This window comes from Chelonoidis abingdonii, chromosome 1 (genome assembly GCF_003597395.2).
Source record: "Chelonoidis abingdonii isolate Lonesome George chromosome 1, CheloAbing_2.0, whole genome shotgun sequence".
NCBI lineage: Eukaryota > Metazoa > Chordata > Testudines > Testudinidae > Chelonoidis > Chelonoidis abingdonii.
The window spans coordinates 104,733,853-104,754,163 of NC_133769.1; the positions used below are offsets into that span (position 1 = coordinate 104,733,853).

Below are 20,311 nucleotides of genomic sequence, written 5' to 3' on the forward strand. Positions count from 1 at the left end.
CTGTTGTTTAGTAATACCTAACTTAAACTACATCTTACATTTATTTTTCTTATAACTATTTCTGACTTATGCCTCGTTACTCATACTTGCTTAAAATCTTTGTAGTTAAAACTTTTTACAATTTTATCTAATCCAGTGTTTAAATTGAAATGTCTGAATAACTGAGATAATATGATGGCATATTATTCCCTTTAAAGAATAACAGATTTAAGATACTACATAATATCTAGGAGCAGGCTGGGCAGTACAGGACATATTTCTGGGGAAAAACCTGGGACTAGGGGTGTGTTAGGGTCACCCTGCAGTATAACCCAGACTGGTGAGAGCCAGTGTGTAACCCAAGTGTCGCTTGCATGTTGCTGTTACACACAGACACATAGGGTGGGCCTTGCATGCTGGAAAGCTGGCTGTGAGTGACCCTGATAGGAGCTACTTCAGCAAGGCATTATAAGACACCAAGCTTGCTGGGCAGGAGTGATACAGCTCCTCACTAGTCCGGATTGCACCCTGGTATGTCACAATACATAGTTAGAAAACAGATTAGAGTCAGTGTTATTTTAAGCCACTTCTACAATTGCACTTAACACTGCTCTTCCATTTGATTTAAATAGGATACACTCCTGAAGGACTCCTTGAAAAAGAAGTTACAGAAGAGACATTTTGCAATAATGTATCAAAATAACTGACTGCATTATATTTAAACCGAGAAGCAGCTTGCATGAATGACTTCTCTCCAGTTTTACTACAAACAGACTTTTAATGCATACAAAAACAAAACTACGCAAATGCATACCACAAAAATTCATTTGTACTTAATCTAATAAAGCTACAGCTACATAATTGTCTATTTTCAAGAAGCAAAATTCAGACCAGAGGTAAACATTTGAACCATGAGCATGCAAGAGACAGAAGTTAGAGGAAACATGTACATCCAAAGCACTATTAAAATATATCCTAATTGTAATGTTTAAGTGATCTCTGACCTGTACCATCCTATAAAATGCCCTTTAAAAAAGTCACATTAATGCAAACAAAACTATTGTGTCCTCATTTTCTACTGGGAAGTTACAGTGACAATTTCCCAGATCGTTTAGAAACCTCTGATCTAAAACGTACTCCAACTGATCTCACCACAGTAAAGTTTTTGGTTTTACACTAGAAAATTTAGAAAGATAAATTGCTAGGATAGAAAGTTACAATACAATTTTTTGTACATGCTAAAAATAAAATCTTTTTTTAGGCCCAAAGCACAACTTTAGAATAGTTGAATTTCCCAAGATTAGGAAATTACTAACAGAACTTCCCTTTTCAGTTTTTGGGATATATTCTTCTCTCGATACATGAACTATGTACTGAAGTCCCATATTCATGAAGACAAGGATGTACCACTTCCCTGGCACACTTGTTACACTGTAACAGCTCCTTTCAATTCTGAGTTTCTCAAACTAAAAACTGTACTCATCTATCTGGTGCAATATTTTTAACAAGGCATAAAGAGCAAATGGGGTGAGAAGTCTTTGAGTAACTGTTGCAATTTGAGACTTTTTAGCTTCCCTCCACCCTCACATGTACATAGATAGAACTTCGGTAGTAGCTTTTGACACGAGTCCAGAAGAGTGTGCACTTAATACATGAGTCTGTTGTTGCTTAGTCCCACATGGAAACCTTCCAAAAAGAAAGTTAAAAATAATTCCTGCTTTGTTTTTCCTGGGATGCCAGCCTCAGTTTGAGAAACTCTTGTCTAAAAAGTATTTTCCCCTGCTAAACAAACAAACAAAAAAACAACCCGAATTCTGTAAAAATGACCTTGGACTATAAACCAATCCAAAGTGCTTCTAATGCCCAGCCATTTTAGATCTTCATGAGACACACTAGTCATACTGTATATTTATATATTGTGTGTGGCACATTAATCCCATATGGGCAAAGTATTTTTTAAATAAAAATATACTGTATATAACACACTAGGAAGATATCTAGAAACTTGTACCAGCCAAAGTTTACATTTGACATTTAAAAATAAGATTAATTCACTATTTAACAGTCAAATACTATATTTTGATTATATCTAATTAACTCTGATCAAGATGGGAACATTTTACACTGAATATTTCAACACTCATATCCAGTAATGTGAGATATGCAACATAATTTGTCTATATTGTGTAGACTTTTAGAAGTTTATTCCCATATCAAAAGGTTCAATCCAACAGTCTCTGCAAGACCCCAGTTACCCAATAGGCCTGCCCCAAAGCCCATTCATGACAGTGGGAGTCTTTCTATGGTCTTCAGTGGCTTTGGATCAGGCCAGCGTCCAGGCTGCAGTATTGGCCTAATGCTTGTGGAATTAATAGCTTTTGGCTTAAATTTTCAGAAGTGATTAGTGACTGATTTTGGATGCTGAACTTGACCCAAAAAATTGAAATATCCAGTCAGTAAACAAAATCACTACTCATGTTCAAAATTTGGGCTCCAGTCCAGTAAGATATTTAAATACATGCTTAACTTTAAGCAAAAATTGTTCCATTGAAGTCAATAAGGCTACTCTCGTGCTTAAATGCTTTCAAGATCAAAGGCTTAGAAGTCCCAATTCAGAGGTGCCTAAGCACCTCCGAAGATCAAAGTTGCAAACACTACATGTATAAGAAGATTAGGCTTCCAAATGTTTAATTAAAGGATAATATGACCTCTTTTAGATAACTTTTAGAACCATTTGTTTGTGTAAGGAAATTGACGGCAGCACCTAAGTTAGTTTTCCATGAATAAAAGAATTGTTAGACTTATCTTTTATTGCTGGATTACATTTGACAAATTCTGAAATGTTTCTATTTTGCAAGATGCATTCACTCTATAACTGGTACACTTAACACCTTTTATAGTAATGTGGCATGCACGACTGAAAGATAGGACAAATTCTGATCCCAATAACTATATCAGCAGGATTTGACCTAATTTGAATCTTTACTTTGTTACAAGTTCAATTACACTATATTTTCATCTTTAAGTCTTTCAAGCAGTGATCCATATTCAGTTATGTAGTGTCGCCAATAAAGCGCTATAAATAAAGTACATTTGAACTGAGGTCATCATTTTATGTTATTGCACCAGTATATGTAATTTTTTTTTTAAATTACTAAATACGAGTGCTAAGAGTTCCATTGGTTAAATTGTAATAGTAGCAAAACCAAGAGGTACTTCTCCATATTTACACTAAGTCAAAAATGCTTGCTTGGGAAGAAGACACTTACAGTGATCAGGTACAATGAGTGTTAAAATCCATTACACAGATTAAGTTCATGAAAATATATATATTAATTAGTTTCATTCCAATGAATTTTGGAAGCTTTACCTGTACACACTTTATAGGGTCTATTCTCTTTTGGATACACCTCTGTCTGTCCCTGTCTCAGTAACAGTCATTGGAGTAAATTATGCACATTGAGGAAACAGAATTCACAATATCTTTATAATAAATACTGTGAAGGGCACAGAGCTGGTTGCATAACCAGATCATTCTTTCCCCTCAATTAGTAGAAGCATCAGTTTCTGTTTTCCCCATTGGTGCCACACTAAAAAGTAGTTTTCGAAGAATATTTGCATAGAATGGTCCATACACTTGTTTATTAAAATTCACAATGCTTGCGTACTGAGATCCAAGAGACTCGATCTCTGCCTGAATCACAGCAAGGCCTCCTGGCATCGTAGGCATACATTTCTGAATGCTTGGAAGAGTAAGCAGACTTTTCATATACAGCTGGATTCGTTTATCTGAAACAGAGAAGATAACTGAGTTCATGACAGAACAGACCATATAAATGTAAATCCAAAGTGTCAAGCCATAGTTGCCTTAGAAATACTTCACACATTGGCACATGGAAGTATCAAAATAAGCAGAGACACAGCTTGAATGCTACCTTTCCCTATCTTCCTTCCTTCAGTTTTAACTTAGAACAAAGTCACATTTTCCCCATTGTAGAGGGACAACCTTCAGACTGAGCAATAGGATTTATGTTGTGAAATAGATGCACAACTATAATGAAGATGGAGTTAAACCCGAAGTTGTGGAAGGTAGATCTTCCACTGGTGCACACAATCCGCAATTAGGTATTAATTAAATTCCCCTCTGAAATCCTGTCACTTGTAGGTTCACAGAGAACATCCCAGAGTCACTGAGAGCATTCTGCTCATATTTCTGGACTCTAACTTTGTTTTCCCCCCGCAAACCAATCTTTCAGAAGACTGTCTTAATATAAACAATTGAAGTAGCAGAGGTTTGCACACTTTATGACCCAATATTTACTGTAAGAAAGTTACTTTCATTTTAACTTTTTCACAATAAAAAGTCAATCTTTAACTTTAGTAAGTTAATTTAATTTTTACAGTATGGATGGGCAATTAGCCTTCATTTACTAAAAAAAAAAAAAAAAAAAAAAAAAAGAAGAAATTGCATACATGCATACAACCAGAGAACCACATAAACTGTACTAACCAATCAGGGAGCTGATGGGATTATCTTCTTCAACAATGCTACAGATCTGACCCAACAGGCTGTTTTGAATTTCCATATCTAGAGTGGGAAATCCTCTCTCAGACAGGGACCTGTTCACTTCACTGCAAATCTGAACACCTATATTATTCAGAGCCTCTTTCAAATCAAATTTTCTGAAAAGAAAAAAGTTTGAGCATTTAACTCTAACAGTTCTTGTTACCTCAGTTGCATAGCTATTCCCTCATTTTCTATTTTCTTTTTAAATTAGTCTTCTCCAATAAAATAAGAGAGCCAGGTGGATTTTTGCAAACTTTGTCAGCTTTTCCAGATACAAGACACAAATCTTCCGCCCCAGGATAAGAGTAAATCCCATTGGCATGGATGTGAGTGAGGAGGAAGAGAAAGGACTGCTCATATGATTAGATTCTGTTGGCGTCAATGAGACTAGTACATGTGCTTAAAGTTAAATGTGTACTTAAATACCGTGGTCCCAGTCCAGGAAAATACTTAAGTATGCTTAGCTGAATCTGGGTCCACAGTTCAAACTGGCCAAGTAATGACTGACAGAGTTGTTACAACCAAACAGCTGTTTGGTGGCACATGTGAACCAAGTTTCTATTCTTAATGCCAGTCCATATAGGGCAGTGTCCACAACACACACACAAAAATCACCATCACCACAATTTGTAGCATTAGTGGCAAGTGCAGCAGAGGAGCCAGGAACTGACTGAATAATGTGAAAGGCTGAAGCAATTGGCAGAGCAACATGATGAAGCTTGCACTGCCACTGTCTGTGCTGACCTGAATGGTGCATAAGTGGAGAAATTTCGACACTATACACCGAATTTGGTGTCAGATTTTCAGTACAAAAGTTTATTGTAAATAAGAATTAAACTATATGCATGCATTAGGCCAGCAGTTCTCAAACTGTGGGTCAGAACACCAAAGTGGGTCATGACCAGTGTTACCTCTAATTTGTTAGGTCCATGTGCGGAATGAATTTTGTTATGTGCACCAATATGGAGGTGATGTGTGGTGGGGGTGGGACCGAGGGGTTCGGAGTGTGGGAGGGGGCTCCGGGCTGGGGCAGAGGGTTGCTGTGTGTGGGATGAGGACTCTGCAATGGGGCAGAGGGTTTTAGGATGCAGGAGGGGGCTCAGGGCTGGGGATGAGGGGTTTGTGGTACAGGCTGCCACAGGTCTGCAGCAGAGGAGAGAGAGAATGCTCCCCCCAGCAGCTCAGGGCCAGGTGAGAAGCGCCTCCCTCCGGCTGCGGCAGTTCCAGTGGAACTGAGCTTAGCCAGGCCTGGGGATGGGCTCCTCTCTCCAGCTGCAGCACTTCCAGTGGGCCTGGGATGGGATGGGCCAGGCCAGGGGAGGAGCTCCTCTCCGCTGCAGCTCTGGCAGACCTGGGCTGGCCCTGGGGAGGGGCTCCTCTCTCCAGCCGCAGCACTTTTGTTGGACCTGGGCCAGGTGAGGGGCTCCTCTCCCCAGCAGCTCCAGCAGGCCTGGGCTGGGCCAGGCCAGGGGAGGGGTGCCTTTCCGCAAAACTTACAGGGAACTTTGGTCACGACCCCATTTTAATGGGGTCACCAGGGTTGGCTTAGACTTGCTGGGGCCCAGGGCTGAAACCGAAGCCCAAGAGATTCAGCCCTGGTGGGGGCTCAAGCCCTTGGGCTTCAGTTTCAGCCTGTACCCCATCCAGAGCAGTGGGGCTCGGGCTTTGGCTCTTCCATCCAGAGCAGTGGGAATCAGGCAGACTCAGGCTTTGGTCCCCTCTCCTGGGGTCATGTAGAAATTTTTGTTATCAGAAGGGTGGGGGGGGTGTAGGTCGCAATGCAATGAAGTTTGCACTAGGCAACTATTTTCACTAGTACACATGTAGGTCTAAAAGTGATACATAATAAATGGATTATTACTATTGATTATATTCATATCAGTAACAAGTTGCATAGGCTATACAACATTTTAACTATTTCTGGAAAAAAACAACAGTAAAGTTTGTTAAATGCCACCTGGCCTTTTTCTTTAAAGAGAAAAAACAAGTGAGAAAGAACTTACTCCTTGTTCATCCCTTCCAGCAGAACAGCTGAAATCCTTTTTAATTTGTCAGCAAAATCAGGTAAGCCCACAATAGTTGTGCCCACCATATTGCTAGTTATAAGAGATATACAGGCTATAATCCGTAACTCGTTCAGCTTCTCTTTCAACTTCTGAAGACGAACTTCATCTGTTATTAATGTCTAGAATTAAATAGCATTGATTACTGTAAGTGATACCAAGTTGAGATTTAAGCTAATGCCCTAACAAGTAATTCGAGGAGGACAGAGGATAAGCTACTTTCATGCAACACTGCAGCAGAAAATTTCAGTACTCAAAAGTCAAGAAGTTCACAGTAACTATAGCCAACCCCTTGCATACGTAGTATTATACAGTTTCTTAAAAAAAAAAAAAAAAAAAAAACCACTCCACCACAATTACTTTTAAATAGATTTTTAAAAAAATCTTAATCAAGAAATAGAAAAATTTATGGAGGCGTCCTACCCCAACTCTTGCCCCTTTCTATAAAGTAAGAAGGGCCAGAGTGGCATTAGGAGCCATAGAAGTCCTGAACACAGTTGAAGGAGGATTCCTTCAGTTTGTGAACTGTGGAAGACTGACCTAAGGTTGCCTTCAGATGCCTCCCTTGTGAGCCCAAGTGTGTGGTGGTGGTGGGGCTGCAGCTTGCTGCCCATAGGATAGTCCTAGGAGCTGGCCACTTAAGCCCCATGAGCAGCCCAGGATCAAGATGATGCTAATCATTTTCAAAGTAAATAAATTCACCCATACTGAGCAGAAGAACATATCCAATATATACAGAACTGGGTTTCAAAAGAGAAGACTTAATAGTTTCAGGGTGGTTGTGTCATTAAAAATTCAAAATATTTTGACCGGCTCCAAGTAGTAATAGTAACTAGTCATAAAACATCTGTGTAGATGGATAATTTAATGTTAGTAACAGGACACGTCAGTGGATTTTAAGGTGTATCTACTCTTTCAGCAATTTGCAATGGAAAAATAACTCTCACAATGAGAATGTTCACCTAGCTTCTTATATGGAGCCCTATCACTGTGACATCAAAGTGCCTCTCCAAAAATTAAGGCCCCGATCCTGAAAAATACCTAAGCACAGTTATCCTTGGGCATGTTTGTAGTCCTGTTTACTTCACTGGGACTACTCAGATTATTTAAATACTTTGCTGGACTGAGGCCTATGTGTTCAGACATATTTCTCTTCCTTCCAGTTGAGAGAGGCTGGATTCCTCCCCCACTCCTACCCCTTTTCTTAAAGATAGTTATAGTCAGGGGCAGCTCTAGGTATTTTGCCACCCCAAGCACGGCAGGCAGGCTGCCTTCGGCGGTTTGCCTGCAGGAGGTCCCTGGTCCCGCAGATTTGGCAGCACACCTGCAGGAGGTCCAAAGCCGCGGGACCAGCGGACTCTCCGTAGGCATACTGCCAAAGGCAACGTCTCTGCCGCCGTCACGGCGAACGGCAGAGTGCTCCCCGTGGCGTGCTGCCCCAGGCACGTGCTTGGCGTGCTGGTGCCTGGAGCTGCCCCTAGTTATAGTGCATTATTATGGGATGGCTAAGTCAAAGGAGTGGGTTGGCCATTTTCTCTGAAAATTCTGAGGTTCTTAGCAGCATTCTGATCTCTTGTGGAGAATTCCAGGTTATAGGACCATTTCTATCCTGTTATCTGTTGCATAGAGATTTCACCATTAAGGATGACAGTACCACTGTTGCAGGAATGTAGCTGTCACAAGAGATGGTGATCAAACAGGCTGAGGTGGTCATTCAGGGAACTTGGGCCAATGCCATACAGGGGTAGAAGATGGGGACTAAAGCCTTGACTGTGACCCAGTATGGAACAGGGAGCCAGTAACAGAGAACTACACTGGGTTCAAGTGCTCTTTGTAGCCTGCACTGATGAACAACTGGATGCGGTGTTCCACACTGAAGTTTTGTTTTCAAGAACTTAGTCTATAGTTTTCATTCATAGGAAGAGAATTAAGATAATCAAGCCTAGAGCCCACATATCCATTGAGTTCCATGGATAAGTACAAATCTGACAGGAACAGGAAGAGTCTTCTTGCCAACCTTAGATGGAAGAGTTTTATGCAGCGCGAAAGCTTGTCTGTCTCACCAACAGAAATTGGTCCAATAAAAGATATTTCCTCATCTACTTTGTCTTTCAGATGGACGAGGGCATATTTTACTAATCTGAGTGTAACGGCATTCAGAAGTTGTAAACAGTTCAGGTGAATAAGACTGAAGAGTTTTCAGCATTCAAACAGTACATGTCCTTCAAAGTGAGGTCACTGATTTGGTAAATGCTCCTTTCTCCCCACCAGCATCACTTCGGTCTTCCTGGGTTTAACTGCTGCCAACTGGTCTTCATTCATTGTTGTTCTCAGCCAAGCATTTAGATAGCTAGCAGATAGATTAAACTGAGATAGGCATCCTTTTCTTATTGCTAGCATTTAAGTCATGCTGCTTTACCATTTTCCTCTAGTGGGTTCATACAGCTGAACAGGATTGATCCCTGCGGGACTCTCCAGATGGCAAAGCAGGTGCCAATCATGATTCCATATATGGCCCAAGGGGAATGACCAACTCTTATTAGTAGGAACCTGCTAATACTTGCTATTTCTGGCAGGACAGCAGGATTCCATGGTCAAATGTCTTAAATGCTACAGAGAAGTCCAGTAACATCAGAACAGATGCACTGCCTTTGTCCATGGCAAGGCGATCATTCATAATGTGAACTGATGATCTACTGTCCTACTAATTCAACCTTGGAGAAAATTCTCTAGTTTGCTCTTATCACAGTTAAGGTAAATAGTAAGGCTATTGCTATGTAGGAGAGACCACGGCCACAGGTGCATACACACACACACAGTGTATCACCAGCATTATGACACTGTAATGCAAGGAACAACAAACAACTGATACTTACCAGGAAAGTGCTCCTTGATTATGGAGCATGCTACTATGAAACCAGGAAATTTGCGGAATTATTTGTCAAGAGAAGTCCTACAGGAGAGTTCCACAACATCCAGTGTCATGAACAGTACTTCCATGCAGTGAGAATTAGAGAAAATTTTGAGGCACTGGGATAATTTAAGAAGAGTCATGAGAATTAACTTCTTACCTCTGGAATTGCTTTTTTCTGATAATCCCACTGTAACAGTTTCAAGTAGCCATTGTTTAGCACCAGAGTAGGACTGAGATTTGGTTTAGAGCTACCATCAACACCAGGGGATGAAGAAGTTTCACAAGAAACAGACAACAATTCATCTTTTATTGATTCCTTTATCCACTCTGTTGTTAGATCCAGAGCGCCTAAACAATAACAAAATTCCATACAGGTTTATTGTATAACTTTCTATGCAAGTGTACAGTATATTGACAAGTAATGTAGGTGAACAAGACAACTCCATTTCTGATTGCTAAATAAGACTGCAGTGGACTGTTAAGTCTGCTCAAGTCAGTTTTTCCCCAAGCTTTTTTCACCTAGCCAACACTGGTGACCAGCTGAAGCTTCTGGGCAGGTTATAAAAACCCCATAGCAGATTAGTTGCACTGGAGGCACAAGCAAGATTTAAATACAGTTATTTAAATCTTCAGCAAGTCTAGTGCATTAGTCATCAATGTCACCAGTTTCCCTTCCTCTTCCAAAATTTCTTAACAATGGTTTAACTGTATTATCTTTATACTGCAACAAGACTCACTTGTCTTCACAACGTCTAAACTAAACAATTATTTTCACTAGAGAATAGGTTTTGTTGTTCTATGCTTCATCATGGACTTAATCCTGCCTCTGCCTACTACCAATTACATAGCATGCAATGGCACGTATTCTGGAAAAACCAACTACTGTGCATATGCATGTGAACAGTAGCAGATTTTCAGATACACAAAGATAGTGATTTCATATATTACAAGATAAAACTGAGCCCTATGTATGCAGAACTGTTTTAATGAGATATCAAAAGCTTCGACTGCAGGAACAAGTTCTTCACAAACTGTATCATTTTGGTGTGGTCTTATGCATTTACAATGGCAGTGACCAATAAAGTCAGCATTTCACATTTATTAGCTATCATTTAAAAGGTAGGATATGGTCATATTTGTCCCCAGGTGCCTTGCTCAACAGATACCTATAGTAACAGAGAGAAAGGTTGGCTTTAATAGTTTCCACTGTATCTGATTAACTGAAAACATCATAATACATACTTGGTGTTTCTTCAAGAATTTCTTGGAATTTTGTTCTTTCATAGTCCACCAAGTTACGCTGAAGCTGTGGTCTAATGTTTTGAATGGTATAATTAACCATATCCATTTTCATGAGGTCCAGAACATGGAATATTTGTCTGAAAGCAAAGACAAAATTACAGTGCAACGTCACAGAAGAAATTAAGTTGAAGTTTCAAGATGAACTCATATGCTCTTGAACAGCCTGATGTACACCTACATACTTGACTTGTTTTGTAGTCCTTCTACCTTAGATAACAGGCTCCAAGTACTGAAGAGAAAGTATTGGCACCGCGGTGACTTTCATGGTAGTTTATATACCCAAAGCATTTTGGAGAGTTACATAATGTATTGGGGTATTTGGTGTAAGTTACAAAAAGCAGGGCAAAGATGTTGCATGATCAAGACATTAGTGCCACAGGCCAATAAGAGAAAGGTTTTGAAGCAATATGGAGTCAATTAACACATCGCAGCCAAAGCAAACTGAAATTTAAAACATTCTAGCAACTCTGACTATGCCAAAACAAAACACCTCATTTCCTCCTACTCAACCACTTTGCTCCCTGTAGGTATGCCCAAATGATGGCAAAAACATTTAAAATAGTTTCTTGCTTTATATTACAGAGCTAATACATCTGAGGTTCAGGTAGATTTGTTAATCAAACTTTAATAGTGAAGTCTTTAATAAAGGGAATGGTACAGACAAAGAATTGAGCTTCAGTTTCATATTCCAGATGGAGTGTACACTTTTTCCCCCGGCCAGTTCTAAACAAGAACACTCACCTTTTAACTTGAATAGGATATGGAAGCATGGGTTTAAAAACACATGGAACTGTATGATGTTTTTGTTTTGTTTTCTTTTTTGTTTATAAAAACAGGGACATTTTTCAGGGTATTGCAACACTTTAACATACACCATTGAAAAAATATGCATGTGAAAAAATCCAAAACAATTAGAGCTCTTAGATGAAGTACCACGTTACCCAACTCTACTGCTAATCTAACCCAACTTGAAAGTATTTAGGCAGTTTCTTAGCTTAGCCCGCTATTCCAGTTTAATGTTAGTTTTGAGTTCCTTTCCTCTCCACCCAAAACACCTTGTCTGTCAAAAACTGGTATTTTCTAAACAAACAAAAAGATATGAAAAGTAGCCAAACACCAACCTCAACAATTCTACAATATTGCCAGTTGCTTTTAACTGTTTTATATCATCATCTCTTATTGGAGCACATAATTTCCCCATAGTGATGATGACATAGTTAGCTAGCCCAAGAATGTCAACAGCATCATGCTCAGCTTGCTGTCTAATAAGATCTGCATCCAGGACTTCACAGATTTGGTTTCGAATCCTGTTTGCTCCAGGAGTCAAAAAGGAAAGAAGAGTCTGAAGTGAAAAAACAAAAACAAAAAAACCACAAGACATTTCAATAAGTGCAGCAACACGAGACCAGCAAGCCCTTAATAACTGTGATGAAATGAAAGCAGCTTTTTGAAGAAGTCAAGGGTACACTGTAGAGCCTGACTGCAAATCCCAAAATTGGAAAGGCTATTTTATTTAGCAGCATGGGAAAAGAATACAGATAGAGAAGCTGGTGAAGACAAGTTTACGGCTTACTGGCTGAGACCTTTGCAAGCTTTCAGAAACACCCTTAAGTCTTTACGAATAAGTTAATGAATTGGCACCAGGATTTCCAGTAATAAGGGAAGATCTTGATCCTATTTGGAAAGTTGATTTCTGACTTTGTATTCTCGGCACACTATAGTACTGTATCACATCCCCATCTTGCAACCGACATGCAGAAGTATCCCACCGAGTACAGTGGGGATCCATCCGCATGCAATCATTTGCAGGACTGGGGCCTAAGATGTCAACATAATACTGGAGGTGTGAAGGGGGTGTGTGAGAAACTAACTTGCCTCCTTAATTTCTTCGAAGAGCTTGATAGCATGATAATATTCTGGAGGATCTTCATTCAGTTCTGACTCCAAATGATCCCAGAATGCCTTATGTACAATTTGTTTCACTCTACCCTCCAAACTGTGGGGAAATGAATTTGCACAAAAAGATTTAAAGAAGTAAACAGAGTTTAAAAACAAAAACCACCACCACACACAATCTTAAGACAGTCCAATGACTGACTGTTGGAGAACCATCATCATATCTGCTAATTGGAAGAGCTATATCTGCAACCAGATCACCCTTGGACCCCAGGTTATCACCCCCCAAAATTAAGTAGGATTAAGAATTAAAAATGAGAGGTTTCCCAAGAAAATCCTGGTACTGCAGAAAGTGGTGCTGGCAATTCAGTATTTGGGTATAAAAGACTTTTATTCCAACTCTGTATTAAACCAATTCCACTAGCTTGGCGCTATTGATTAATATGTTTTTGGAGAAGCATTTTTTGTCATATATATAAAAAGAACAACCCTTACTTGTTATCAACAATAATCCCACTGTATTTTTGTAAAAACTGGCTCAATAGCATGGCCAGATTCCATTTTAAATTATAATCTCTCGACATTCCTACTGTAGTCTAAACTGAGTATGTAAATTACTCCTTTCTTCCTCCAACTTCCCAGGAGTGTTTTAGTATGCAGAGCAGCATGAGTACTGTGTTCATTACTGAGATGAGTATGGCTGATACAGCATACTCAGTAGCTCAAATGCTGTATATAAATAAACGCCACACATACCATACACACAGCAGTACTACAACTTTATCCTCCCCCCCACCCCACAATCCTTCCCAGAGGTTTTAGATTGGCAAGAAACTCTAAAAGGTGGACTCCAAAGTGCATACCACATTGCTTACATATCTTCCCTTATAGATAAGGCAGAGCATCATATGCTCCAGGAGAAGAAAATGTGCTAATCCTATCAATTGCAGCACTTATGCCACGATATTGCAGCCTTGACAGTTCCCCATTAAGTGTGGAACACTTTTGCAGGTTGTGTATCTTTAGACCAGTTTCCCTTGCGTGCACACACATACCCCATATCAGTTTCTGCAAAATGTATAAAGATTAACTTACCTGTTCTGTGGGAGGTCTACGTGTTCCATGTGAAAGTTTTCATTTACAGCAATTTCGTGAGCTAGAGTCAAATTTGACAAGTTTCTTGCAGCAGCCATCAAATCATCAAATGTAACAGTTTTTGGAGGGCTTGTTGCTGTAATGAAGGAAGTGAGAGCCACAAGTCAGTTGTAGGTAAGTTCAATTTTAAAATACGGATTGTACTGCAAAAAACAAACCTGGAAATAGTTAGGCATGATATTTTATTTCCTGTTAACTGGACACTAATTTATGAGAAGCTAGCTAGACTGGGAGTTCTTAGCATCTCCTTAAAATGATCTGGTAAAGGAATGTCTTTCCCAGCTCATCTTTGGAAGGTAGAAGACTCTTATGGCATATTTAGAAGAGCAGCTGTTTACTCTGATATCTTGGCCAATGTACCCCTCTCACTTTAAACACAGGACCCAGCATATAACCCTGAGTTTTGGGTGAGCAGGTTTTACATAAGAGTCAAAATAAATAAGCATGCATACAGGCTGCACGTTATCACTGAGCAAACAGATGCATTTCTCTCCATAATTATTGTAACCACAGTCTAAACTCATTACTTTGAGATATGCAGCTTCTGTTCCATAGCATATGCTAGTGTCTTTCCCCACTAATCATGTCTCTTACTGAAGAGTTTATGTTGTGAAGGACATGACACACCCTTACTTGAAAGGAGTGATTGCTCACAAAATATACAAAAAGTTTCTAAAATAAACTTCTGTAGTTTACTTTTTCATATTTGGAAACTGTACTTTTGAGAAGAATGATATAGGACAGAGAACATACCAAATACAAAAACTTTCAGTCCCATTAACAAGTTTACTTTTAAACTAAGACAAATTTATACATACTAAAAAGATTTGTTAGCATCAGTGAAGTGCTCTACAATTAAGTATATTTTATGTACCGTAGTATTTATTCTCATAAGTCATTCAAAATAACTTGCTTCTTCACATGTCTATTTTGTGTTTTGACTTCTTACTGTTCAGTGAAAAAAAGTCACGACACTATTGATTTGATTTCACAATTCTGAAGTTTAAAGGCTAAATAGAGGCATCTTGTCCTTTGTATATGAAGCAACATTTGGTGGATGGATAAAATGGTACTATTTTGCAACCTATAAGCCAAAGCCAGAATAATCCAAGACAAGAATGCTCTGCCAGGCAAATTTTACTTGCTCTTTCGGAAGGAACTAGTAACAACTGTTGCATGTATACTAAGGATCTGCTTGTGCTTCATGGTGGCAAACAAGAAGCTGTGCCTAACACTCTGAAGTACCAACTATAAATTCCAAGTCCCACTACATGCATATACACAAATATAGCCTATATATCTATTGTACAGGTTAAATCTGCTTACAAGCTGGGGAGCTGGGTTTGCTTGAAGAGTCACTAGTAAAACTCTGCCTTGAATATTCAGAGTCACTGGAAGAAGCTGTGCTTTCAGATAACCTTGAAGAATCAAAATCACTGTTCTGGTCATCATTGAGAGGCATTTTGAATCACTTCACTTAGTACAGTACACAGAACCTGGAAAGAAATAATTTTACATGATTAACATTTTCTAGCATTTCATATTTTCCAAATACTTCTTTACAAAAGTAACAATATTTCAATGATTACTGTTCTGAGCATTGAATATTACATTGCAAAATAGGTACAAATGCTTGCCTACTTTATAAGGGTGTTATGAAGTTTAGTGGGTTTGTGAAGTTAACTGCTTAATTTGTAACATGTATAGGATTGGACAAATCCTAAGAATTAAACTTTTAGCTCTGGAAGAAGTTAAATGAATATTAAAGATGAATGTCAGCAGCAGCAACCTCTAATCTACTCTTTACGTAGAAGGTATTTTGCTGTCAGGAGCATCAGAAGCAGAGCTCTCAAACTCTTTAAAGGTACTCCTTAAAGCACTACCCCTGCTGATGAATTTAGGTGCCGACCAGCACTCTGAAGGCACCTTAGTTCCTGCACTTTCTCCCACAAAGTTACTGCAGTTACAGGGACAAGAGCTATGTTTAAGGGGAAAGAGGGAACTAATACATCTTGTCAAAGACATTCAGTTTCTTCGTGGATCTTGAAATGCAAAAGGACTCCCCTAAAAGAAGCAAGCCACAGAATCAGACTAATTGTGTTGAATTGGAAAGATTTTCTCCAGGGATGAGACAAGAAAAAAACAAAAACAAAAAAAAACAAACAAAATAAATAAAGAAGTTACTATTAATAAAAAACTAATGTTACATTTATGATATATAGCAACTCACAGGGCCCTCACACTTCACAAAGCTGTATGTATGAAATTGCATCCCACAATAGAGAAATGAAGTCATGTCTGGGATGGAGCAGGGCAGTTGCGTAGCTTTGCTATGCAATGTTTTGCAGACTTAGGACAGGAAGTAAATACATTAATTAAAATTGGAGATGGAATTTAAACAGCTAGTCCATGTAATTACCCAAATGGAGTTTGCGCAGGACACCAAGGCTGGCACAGTTATTCCTGCATAAAGTGCTTGATGCCCACAGTTAGACACTTCTAATACGAGAAGCTACCTAGCACCATTTTGTCTCAGAAGAAAGTGAGATCTACTGAATCAGCAACACCAACTTCATCAGTTCTTCTTTACAAACTGTTAAGTTAATTACTTAGTGATTAAGAAAGCTAATGGATTCGATTTATAACCACACAGTTACAGCCGTGTCAGTGCAAGCTTCCTTACTATTTTAACTCTTAGTCTGAAGAGGCTATATCTAGGGGCTAGAGGGCAATATGTTTTCTATTTCTATTCAACCCACCGTCTCACCAATAAAAATACCCAACACTAGAGTCAGATTGCTGGAGTTTTTAATGCGAGTACCCATTCACTGCTTAACTTGTGTGAATGAGCTAGTGCCCAAAAAACATCAGAAAAAAAAAAAAACAGCTGTCAGCATTGTGCAGTAGCTTTGTGGAACTATGGTAGGATTCTCCCAGTTAGAGAGCTCACGGGTTCAAGCTGGGAAGTCTCTTGTAGACCTTTTAGTTGTGAGCTTGATACATGACTTCTGTTCTGTGTTATGCAGGAGGCCAGAGTAGATGATCAGAGTGGGCTCTTCTGGACTTGAAATCTACAACAGCAACCTACTAAAACTACTAACTAGGAAAGAATTGAAACAAGTAACCTATGGTAGAAATGAAGGGCTCCAGCTTCCCTGATCAATGTTATTCAGCCCCATCCCTCAAAAGAGAGCATAACAGAGCAAATACGATTATACTTAAAGGAGCTGCAGGGTACCTATTTTTTCCATCTGATGACAGCAGGAGTGTATGTCATTGTTGGGAGCAGCAACACATCATCATATTTCAGGGCCTAAAGCACACGTGGAGAGGCATGCACGCAGCTAGCTTTCAAAATATTGAATACCTGAGCTGATATTATAAGTTATTCTACCCAGAATTGGAACTTTTAAAAAAAGTTACAACATCTATAGAGAATAGAAGTACACAATAAAACACAGGATTTATTGTTGATATCTAGGGCTCAGACTGATGATGTAGATGTTCGGTCTTTACAACTAATGAATTCTGGTTGGTATTATGAAGTTGTTGCTATGGAAACTGCTGTATCACGAATACCTCTTTGTGTATCCACCATCACAGACAGAGCCTGAAGCAGGTACACACCAGACTGAGGACAACAGGGAGTATATAGTTTTAATGACTGTGCTTTGACCACACAATAATTATGCTATCAAAATCACCAAGCTGGGAAACCCATTTGGCCAAGCTGGTCTGTAGTGGGCAGGAGCAGTGGAAAGCTACCAAAGCAAAAGGATTCACAGGAAGTTTGAGCAGGAAATCATAAGAAGACAGACCAGCCACAATCAGAGTAGGCAAGTGTCACGGAGTCTGGGGGAGTCCAGCCCTGCACCCCTCTTCCTAGACCCCACAGTGACTTTTATCCAGCCAGTAAAACAGAAGGTTTATTGGACAACAGGAACACAGGGTTACAGCAGAGCTTGCAGGCACAGTCAGGACTCCTCCCTCCAGTCCTTCTGGGGGTTCAGGGTGCTTGGATCCCAGCTAGGATACCCTGAATTCCGCCCCACGGCCCCAAACCCAAACTGACCTGCTCCACCTCCCGCTGGCCGATCCCTTTCTCCAGCTTCCTCGGCAAAGGTGCTGAACCTCCTCCCCCCGGCCTGGCTCAGGTTACAGGCTTAAAGATCCTGTCCCTCACCTAAAGACATCCCCTGCTCTCCCATCCCCCACACAGACAGCCCCTACTCCATCACACCTCTCCCCCCTTCGGAACTGAACTGAGTGGGGTCACTCTGCCCAGTGACCTGGGGAAGTTCAGGGCCCCCTCTCCGGGACAACGCGTCCGCTATCAGGTTGGCACTTCCCTTCACATGGACCACGTCCATGTCATAGTCCTGCAGGAGCAGGCTCCACCTCAGGAGCTTGGCGTTGGCTCCTTTCATCTGGTGCAGCCAGGGTCAGGGGAGAGTGGTCGGTGTACACGGTGAAGTGTCGCCCAAAGAGATATGGCTCTAGCTTCTTAAGGGCCCACACCATGGCCAGGCATTCCTTCTCGATGCCGCGTAGTTTTGCTCCCGGGGTAGCAGCTTCTTGCTCAGGTACACGATGGAGGTCTCTCCCCTTTTCATCCTCCTGCTTAACACCGCCCCAGTCCCGTGTCTGAGGCGTCGGTGAACACCATAAAGGGTTTGTCAAAATCTGGGTTCGCCAGCACTGGGCCACTAACCAGAGCCTCCTTCAGCGCCCGGAAAGCCTCCTGGCACTGCTCGGTCCAGATCACCTTGTCTGGCTTCCCCTTTTTGCACAGCTCAGTGATGGGGCCGGCTATGGCGCTAAAGTGGGGCACGAACCTTCGATAGTATACCCCGCCATCCCAATAAGGCCTGGACCTGCTTTTTGGTTTGGGGAGCAGGCCAGTCTCTGATCACCTCCACCTTGGCTGGTTCCGGCTTCAGGCAGCCGCTCCCCACCCGATGGCCCAGGTAAGATACTTCAGCCATCCCCACCTTGCACTTCTCAGCCTTTACGGTTAACCCAGCCTTTTGGGAGTCGGTCCAGGACTTGTTTAACCTGGGACACGTGGTCCTCCCAGGTCTGGCTGAAGACGCAGATGTCGTCATATATAGGCCACGGCAAAACTCTCCATCCCCTCAGTAGCTGATCCACCAGGCGCTGGAAAGGTGGCCGGCGCTCCCTTGAGGCAAAGGCAGGGTCAGAAACTCGTAGAGCCCCAGAGGGGTGATAAAGGCGATTTCAGCCTGGCATCTGCATCCAGCGGCACTTGCCAGTAGCCCTTGGTAAGATCCATGGTGGTGAGGTACCGAGCACCTCCCAGCTTGTCTAGGAGCTCGTCAGGCCTGGGCATGGGGTAGGCATCAGTAAACGGTGATGGCATTGAGCTTTCGATAGTCCACACAGAACCGATTGACCCATCCTTCTTGGGGACCAGCACCACTGGCGAGGCCCAAGGGCTGGAAGACTGCTGGATCACCCCCAAAGCCAGCATGTCCCTGACCTCTCTTTCCAGGTCTCTGGGCAGTTTTTACCAGTGACCCGAAAAAGGGAGCATCTTATAGGGGATGTGACCCCGTCTCCACCTGTGTGACAGTCAAATTAGTGTGTCCAGGCTGGTTGGAAAACAGCTGTCGGTACAGATGCAGCACCCCCTCTGATCTCAGCGTGCTGGGCCAGGGTCAGCTGATCAGAGAGGGAATCGCCTCCAGGGGGGAACCAGCTTTTGTCAGGGAATAGATCCACTAAAGGGTCATCTCCCTGCCCCTCCAGTGTCCACACACGGCCAACACCACATTCCCCTGTCATAAGTATGGCTTCATCATGTTCACATGGTACACCCGACGGTGATGTGCCCGGTTTGACAGCTCCACACATAGTTTACCTCATTCAGTTGCTTGACAACCTTGAAGGGCCCTTCCCAGGCAGCCTGGAGTTTGTTTTTCCTCACTGGGGATGAGAACCATCACCTGATCCCGTGGCGAAAGGCCGGGCCCGGGCTGTGCGGTCATACCAGACCTTCTGCTTCCTCTGGGCTCGGGCCAGATTCTCCCTGGCCAGGCCCATGAGCTCGGCCAGTCTTTCCGGAAGGTCAGGACATACTCCACACTGATTCTCCTCGGGAGGGCCTTTCCCTCCCATTCGTCTCTCATCAGGTCTAGGGCCCCCCTTACCCGCCTTCCATAAACAGTTCGAAAGCGAAAACCGGTAGATTCCTGGGGGTACCTCCCTGTATGCGAACAGCAGGTGAGGTAAGTACTTGTCCAATCATGCGGGTGCTGGTTCAATAAATGTTTTTAGCATCATCTCAGCGTCCGTGAACCTTTCCACCCCGTTGGACTGGGGTGATACGCGAAGGCCCCGTTTGTTGCTGGACCCACATTTCTGCCATAAAGTTCTCCCACAAGCACTGGAGCAGGATCGACATGAAGTTGGACC

At 41.5% G+C, this 20,311-nt stretch overlaps 1 protein-coding gene across 6 annotated transcripts in view; it reads right to left on the reverse strand.

Moving 5' to 3' along the window:
- Positions 1 to 737: 737 nt before the first annotated feature.
- TCP11L2 (t-complex 11 like 2) overlaps positions 738 to 20,311 on the reverse strand; it is a 33,172-nt gene continuing 13,598 nt past the window's right edge. For 5 of the 6 annotated variants that reach the window (XM_032769697.2, XM_032769696.2, XM_032769695.2 and 2 more), the window contains 9 exons: positions 15,203 to 15,372; positions 13,817 to 13,952; positions 12,701 to 12,821; positions 11,947 to 12,167; positions 10,766 to 10,902; positions 9,681 to 9,871; positions 6,550 to 6,731; positions 4,490 to 4,662; positions 738 to 3,768 (listed from right to left, as the gene is read on the reverse strand). In XM_032769697.2, coding sequence (XP_032625588.1) covers positions 3,524 to 3,768; positions 4,490 to 4,662; positions 6,550 to 6,731; positions 9,681 to 9,871; positions 10,766 to 10,902; positions 11,947 to 12,167; positions 12,701 to 12,821; positions 13,817 to 13,952; positions 15,203 to 15,338 — 1,542 coding nt within the window. In that variant the 5' untranslated portion in view covers positions 15,339 to 15,372 and the 3' untranslated portion in view covers positions 738 to 3,523. The other variant, XM_032769698.2, reaches the window with a different exon arrangement.